Consider the following 7,696-nt stretch of genomic DNA (forward strand, 5'->3'; position numbering starts at 1 on the left):
TGGTGAGGAAATAATTGTGAGCATTAAACTACGATACACTTTCATCACCTCCCTCGTGTGGATGCTCAGTATCAACAACATGTCTGGATAAGTCCCTTCAGATAAATATTTGATGTTCTTTGAGAAAATATGTTAACTCAAAGCCTTATCTAAGGATCCGGTAATGATATCGTAAATGCTTCAGGATCAGTAGCTTTCTAATTAAATTAATTTGTTATTGTTTACACCCTTGAAATGATCTACAGTACATAAGTTCTGGTCACCACTCTCTTGCATTGTATGGACCTCCATACGTAGCTGAGATATTCTCTTATTTTGTGTTTTACAGAAGAAAGATGGAATGGCATGGAATGGCATGAGGGTGAGTAAATGATGAGAGAAGTTTCATTTTTTGGTGAACTATTCCTTAAAGTACAGCTCAGTTCTCGAGAATTGAAGTCTATCTGATCACTAGGTGGTGGCAATGTGCTTCTTTGGTACTACATTGCTGGAATTTCCCAAATTATTTATAAAGACACAATTTCTCAAACTACCACCACAGATGTCATGATTCCCATGGCTGATTTTGATTTAATGGAAAACAGATCATTTGGCTGGTGTATTTTGTGGTAAACAATAAATATAACATTTGTCCTTAGATGAGTTTATGTTTTAGATTTTTGTGGCAAAAACATGCTTTCAGCACTTTTTTGCTAAATGTTTGAATGGTTTGGTTTGTCATGCATGCTGCTGGAATATCATCATCTGCCTTTAGGCTGAAAAAAAGAAAAAGAGATGATGTGTTGAAAGAGATTACTGCTCTCTCCTCGGAATTTGAAGATTAACATTCTTGCTCAAGACTAGCTGCAAGCAACAGAATCAAAACATTAATTAAACATCCTCAAATTGAAAATAATAATAATAATAATAATCACCTCCACACTCAATGTTCAATTAGCCAGAACTCTCTTGAAGTTTGCAGTCCACCTGTCCTCTACTTCACAGTTATCATGAATTTAATGGTTTTGGTTTAAAACATAACCTGTACCTATTAACAGTGTTTGATTATTATAAATATATTATTATAAGGCTACTTCTATTGAGTTACTTGTCAGTTTGACATGTTTTCAGTTTGTGAATTGAAACATTTTGGCCTAGAAGGTTTCGGAAGGCTTAAGACATTTCACTTATAATCTCCTGAATGAGTTCAACTCATGAATGAGTTAAACACATATAAATAAATATTTCTTGACTTTCGTTTAATTCCAAATTACTTTTTATTTGTACACTGCAAAATTATTCCACCATGATGCTTTATAAAAATGATTATGGTACTATTTCTCAATGGAAGTACATTTCTTAACCTGATTTATGTGTGAATGTGATCCCATCTGAAATGGAATTACTGCTGTTGCCACACATACTTAACCTACATAGTTCTCCTGCTGAAGTAGCCTGCTGGTCAGCATTACGATGCAGATGCTTATTACATTTTCATTCTAATTTCAGGAGTTTCAGGTAAATAGCAACTGTGTTTTGTCTGTAGAACTGTCCTCACACATTAACAAAAGAAACCTTAAATAAAGTTGAATGTAGCACTGCAGGATACAGAAGTTGTTGATATTGTTTGATTAAAAAATGCCACAGAGCATCTCTGATTAAATATTAAGAGTAATTTTGGGAGAGCGTTCATCAACTGTCTGAACATACTTCACCAATGTCTTTTGATAGGAATAAATCTCACCTGGTAGGTCTGAAAGCTCATGCTGGTGCCATATCTGCAGTACATCACGTAATGTTCACAGTTGTACCACAGCAGACTGTAAGTCACATAGCCCAAGAGCTTCTCAGCTCGCCTAGCTACTTCCTCACCATCGAACGGTGGCCGACTGCACACCTTGTCCATATGGTTGACCAGAATATCTGCTCCATATGCAAAGTCCTCCACTGAGTCTACTCGGACAGTTGCTTGTTTTGTTATCACACCCAAAATCAGACGGTTGTTAGTCACCATTTTCTCAAGGGCCTTCTTGTCCGTGGTAAAGACCGGCAAGATATCAGGGATGAAGTGAGCCACACGGTTGTTCCCCAGATAGATTCCAAAATGTGTGAAGAGGGTTCGAGGGACCTCAAGCAAATCTCCTCTTTTAAACATGGAGGTGTCGTATTGAATAACTTGCTTCTTCTTTTTTTCTTCATAGTCTGTGATCACAGCTATAAAAAACAAGCTGAGCAACTCTAGGGGAAACATTCTGAGCAGGAGATGTGGTGGGCTTCTAGAAGGCCAGGAACCTGCAAGTTTTATCCCCCTGGGGGGGGGGGGGGGGGGGGGCTTTGAGGATTACAAACCCATGGCTACTTTCAGAAAAATCTCAACAATAAGTACATCACATGCCCAATTAATCAAACAATGCATAGTTACCCAATGACTCTTTAGACTTTCTCACTCTTTGTTTAAAGGGGGATGAAGTTGCCCAATCTTTGCCATTTCAGTACCAAAGAAAAGTGAAGTAATTTTTAACAACATTGTATTGTATTGTAATAAGGAGCAAATAGGTGTTACAACAATGAGCCTTAATTCCTTAAAATTTCGCCCAAATTTGGACAAATGCCTGTTGCTCAACTGAACGCATCCGTGTGAACCTTTCTCTATTTGAACTTGCCTGGACATTCAAACAAACATACATTTACAAATTTTCAGTAGGAAATATTGCCAATACTGGTTCAAATGCACGAGTGTAATTGTAAAAATGTACAATTTGAGGCAGTTGAAACCATTATTATTTATCGACACTTACCTTTAATTTTAATGGGCTACATGTTAGTTTTGTGCTCGACTTTCTTTTTTGATCATCTAAAATTCAATCTGTGCACTTCGGATGGTTTGAATGCAATAAATGCAAACTATTCTTCTTTATCAATTATTATTTCTTAGGATCTCATTTATGTTCTTCCTTTCAAAACGGAAACTTGTGAAATAAAAGAAGATCATTATTTTTTCACAGATTATCTATTGATGTAATTAGGCAAGATATGAAAAAGCATCCGACCCTTTGAATTGACATTTATTAACTTGTTAATAAATAGTCCACAGTATGTTTAACAATTATAAATGTACAATACAATAAAATGTTAGCCTATATAAAACTGTATAAGAATTAACACAATTACCAGTTAAATTACCAATAGTTAAAATACGCAACTGTCAAAGACAGTTTTTGTTGGAGCGAAATTTTAGGATAAAACAGGGGGGGAAAAATATAAACTTTTGGTTCATAGTTCATAAATGCTCATCGTTCACTGGTTTAGACGTGTTTCGTCTATTATCCAGCCATCCACAACATGAAAGGAATGATAAAGGTTGGAAGTGCGGTGAACGGCGCGATTCCAAGAAAAAACATGGAAAGCATTCCGATGACAGTGGTTAGAAGTACACTCCTCTGGTCCCGGATTACACATTTTAAACTTTCACAAAACTGTTGAGGGAAAAGATGGGAAAATAGGTGAGTTTCAGGGCACCAAAAACCAAAAACCCATTTGTCATTCGCCTGAGACTGCGCCGCAGCTATGTTTTCTGGGCGCGTATCTCCCCGAACCTTGCCATTGAATGAAGCTTTTATTCCTTTTTTTTTTTTTTTTTTTTTTGCACTGAAAATAACCCAGATTTTCCAAAAAGCTCTCAGTAAGCCTAATGACGTGATGTACGTTGAAAGTAGAGATGGCAGCAAGGAATTGAAGAGAAATGGAAAGGGGAACACTGAGCACTAAGACAATTTGTAGCAAAATTCATTAAGTAGTCAAAGATTGCATGGGTCCCTCAAATGCAACCCTTCAAAAAAAAAAAAAAAAAAAAAAAAAAGGCATTTTTTGGGAGGTTCCAACATAGCAGTACTTTTCTTAAGTAGCACTTTATCTTAACTTTTCATTTATAGCATTAACCCTTATTGTTACAGTGGCCAATAGACGTGCACGACACCATCATTTTTTAGTCATTTGCCCCATGAACACATTTTGAGTTTACTTCAAACTATTCCCGAGATATAATCCTTTAAATGTTGGCTGATATCATATTTTAAATGCCGTTTTACTTAAGTCCATACAACAAATGTTTTATTGGGACAAAGTAGCTATATCAACCTTTTTGAAATGTTTATGAAAAGTAATCAAATATGATTACTATTAAAAATAATTAAAATGTGAATAAAAAAAGATTATGGTTATAAAAATAAAACCTAAAAATAACCATCAGAGAACCTCCTGTATAAATTATCAATAGGTTGTCAAAAAAAAAAAAAAAAAAAAAGAAGAAAAAAAAGAAAAGAAAAAAAACACTCCCTGCAACGTTTCTGGAAGGTTAGTTTAGAGATCGTTCTGTGTAGGTTCTTATTATGTTGTCATAAAAACCTCCCTGCAACGTTCTGGGCAAGTTAGTTTATGGTTACAAAAAATATAGCCCACAGAGAACGTTCCTAGAACGTTTGGAATGTTTCTACAAAAAAATAACCAAACGGGAACCAAATGGTAACGTTAGGGGAACGTTCTGTGTTGCTAGTCAAAATGATGGCGCAGATCACATAGGTCTTAACACATTATTAACATTCAAGTGGATACACATTTTATAAAACTTTGATTAATTACATTTTAATATACATATTTGAATGAACAAATTCAAATGTGAGTGGTTCATGTACATTCTCGTTTTATAATAAGCCTAGTTAAATTAGGCTGCATATTGTTGAACGTTCTAATAAAGTTTCCTCTTGTCTGCATTGTACAAATCTCATACATTTTACTAAAGTAATTAAATTAATCCTCAACAGGTCAAAAGATACATTTGTCTCTGATAAGTATAGCCTATAAAACTCGTTTTCCTCTTGGTTAATTGCTCGTGCTATGAAAAGGAAAAGGTCTAAACTATTTGTGGTGGATGTGGAGTGTCCACTTATCCATTCAAAAGGAAAACGTGGTGATGGAAGGCAGCGCGCTTTACCTGGTCTGTCTGCAGGCTGACCGCTGTCCCGTAACGGCAGTACGTGACGAAATGTTCGCAGTTATTCCATAAAAGACTGTATGCGATTTGGCCGATAAGTTTTTCAGCTCTTCTGGCCACTTCCTCGCCAGCCAGCGGCTGTTTTCCCAGCGTAGTATCCATTGTATTGAGGAAAATAGCCGACCCGTAAGCAAAATCCTCCACCGTGTCGACGCGTATGGATGCATACTTGTAGATCACACCGAGGAGCAATCTCTTATTCGTCACTACTTTCTGAATTTGAGATTTGTTGCTTGTCAACACCGGGAGTATATCTGGTATAAGGTGGGCCACTTTGTTGTCACCGAGATATATGCCAAAATGAGTGAACAAAGTGCGAGGAACTTCCAAGAGATCCCCGCGCTGGAAATCAGTGCTCTCCTCTCGACGCTTTGCACATCTTTCTTGCTTAGGCGGAGTGGTGCTGAAAAAGTTAAAATGTGCAAGAAGGAAGGTTTTCTCCAACAGTAAAGCAAGGGAATCTAACATTTTGCAATGCTGCTTAGGTTACACCTCACCACTTTATTTTAGTAGTGGCTCACTATGACATCACGGTGTACGTGGGTAGACCATTGGCCACTATTGATGCGCTGCGAGCAAGATGCAAAGGCATCAGTGAAAACACTGGTTAAAGACTGCATTCAAAGCCACTGATATAACGGAACCTGAAATAATGGTGGAAATAGCCAAAAGGTCACACAGGGAGGGAAAAATTTTTAGAAAATAGAATAAAATAAAAACAGTGTGGATTTGTGGATTTTTGAGCATTGATAATTACAGTGTTTGCAAAGCAACAGTGTGTACATTTCTTTTATTTTAGCCACTTCTGTTTCTTCCTCACAATTTTCTGCAATTAATTCCATTCCGTAATGCTTGAAGTACATCATTTATAATTATCACTTTTTTTTTTGTTTTTTGTTTTTTTGGTTTCCAAAATGTTCTGGGAACTTTTGGATTTAAATAATAATAATAATAAAACCTAAGAAGAACGTTCCTTGAACGTTAGGAATTGGTTTCCAAAAAATAGCCAAACGGGAACCAAACGTAGGTCTACATATTAGGGGAAAATTATGTGTTTGCTTATAATAGGTGTGTTTTAATCTTCCTCTTTTTAAGTAAAATTTAGGCCTATATTTAAAAATCTCCCAATGACATTGTTTGACATTGGAAATAACCTAGCAATTTTGGCACACTTTTATTTGCATAGCAAATTGCAATTGGTCTTTTTTTTCTTAAATGAATTAAATAATCTAATTCCACACAGCAAATAAATGTTGACGTAAGAAGCGCGCCATCTCCATCAGGCATTTGCGCAAATCCTAAAGCCTAAGCTTACCTAAAGCTCTAACACTTTAAAACCTTTTTCTTGTTCCATCTTGCAAGCCCTCAACAAGTCTAGTTAAATTATTCTTAAGGCTGTTGCTCGAAAGTGAAAAATAAACGTGTTAAATGAAAGGTCTGCACTCTCTCATTGTCTGGACTTTCTCTGATTGTAAGTTGAGGCCAGATGGATGTATGGAAAAAGTGAGAGCAGTGAGTTTGGCCTTCGGTGGTTTGAAGTTGAGAGCTGGTTCATGCCATGTGGCAATGATTAAAGTCCTCAATCCATTTACCCAGACTGCACCAAACAAGAGCTCCTTTTACCAAAAGACCAGTTTGCAGGAACATGTAGACAGAGCAGATGTCAGCACTTTATTAAAGGTCTCCAGAAATGTGACCATCACATTTCCAATGCATTTTCTCTCTGGCCAAACAATAAAAAAGTGAGCTTATAGCATTCAGTAGCACTACTGAATACCAATAGTACTTAATGGTCTTAACTTAAAGTCTATCAATGGAATGAAAACAACTGATTGTCTTGTTAATACTTCAGCTCTTTACACTCCTTAATGCAAAGTTTATAAAAGCCACATTAACTGGTAAATGGTCAGTAAAATGATGCAAAATAGCCTTAACTCACAGATAAAGGAAAGGATTAAAGCAATCCAGCAACCCTCCCTCCCTCTGAGGTTTAGTTTAGTGAGAGAGTGATGATAGACAGCATGAGGAATCCATGTCACACTGGTAACAAAAGTGTCCCAGGGCAAAAGCTGACTGTTGAGTGATTAGAGATTACTTGGTGCTCTCTCTGGGTTGCTGCTTGTTTGAACAGCAGAAGAGCACTGAGAGATAGCCGGTGATAAATGACAAGGCATTTATCTTCCTTCTGTTTTGTCCCCCAGCATCCCAGTGTCTATATGTGACTGCTGAATGTGTTTGTGATGAATGTGTGAGGGAGAGTGATTTCAGTTTATTTGACTGTGTATGTGTGTATTGAGAATGACACTGTTGCATTCAGATAAAGCCAAGAAGTTCTCCACACAATAAGAAACTGTTGGATCTGTCTGTCTGTTGTTGACAAATGAACTCTTCACGTCTCGCCTTCTCTTTCCCAGTGATCACTCAGTGCGGCTGAGGTCATGCTGTCAGGGAATGCTAATGTAGGTCAAAACATCCCATTTTGTATGATAATCCATAAAACCTCATAAAAAGAACGTCACAGTAAATCAAAATGTAGGCTACGTACTGTTTTGTACTAGATTTAAATCTATAATCATTTTGTACAAGTATAAATAAATGACTGATAAATACTGAATTTTTGTGTATTCTTGAATGTTTGCATTTTTGTCTAGCAGCATTTAAGGTAAT

At 36.6% G+C, this 7,696-nt stretch overlaps 2 protein-coding genes across 4 annotated transcripts in view; both read right to left on the reverse strand.

Moving 5' to 3' along the window:
• The window catches only part of LOC127445249 (lecithin retinol acyltransferase-like), a 6,905-nt gene extending 3,626 nt beyond the window's left edge, over positions 1 to 3,279 (reverse strand). For 2 of the 3 annotated variants that reach the window (XM_051705167.1, XM_051705166.1), the window contains exon 1: positions 1,724 to 3,279. In XM_051705167.1, coding sequence (XP_051561127.1) covers positions 1,724 to 2,230 — 507 coding nt within the window. In that variant the 5' untranslated portion in view covers positions 2,231 to 3,279. Of the gene's footprint in view, positions 756 to 1,723 lie in introns of all 3 variants that reach the window. The other variant, XM_051705168.1, reaches the window with a different exon arrangement.
• Positions 1 to 5,315, reverse strand: part of LOC127445252 (probable RNA-binding protein 46) — a 17,671-nt gene extending 12,356 nt beyond the window's left edge. Inside the window, exon 1 of the mRNA XM_051705171.1 lies at positions 4,970 to 5,315. Coding sequence (XP_051561131.1) covers positions 4,970 to 5,196 — 227 coding nt within the window. The 5' untranslated portion in view covers positions 5,197 to 5,315. The remainder of the gene's footprint in view (positions 1 to 4,969) is intronic.
• Positions 5,316 to 7,696: the final 2,381 nt, after the last annotated feature.

The sequence above is a fragment of the Myxocyprinus asiaticus genome, chromosome 8 (genome assembly GCF_019703515.2).
Source record: "Myxocyprinus asiaticus isolate MX2 ecotype Aquarium Trade chromosome 8, UBuf_Myxa_2, whole genome shotgun sequence".
In the NCBI taxonomy this organism is placed as follows: Eukaryota; Metazoa; Chordata; class Actinopteri; order Cypriniformes; family Catostomidae; genus Myxocyprinus; species Myxocyprinus asiaticus.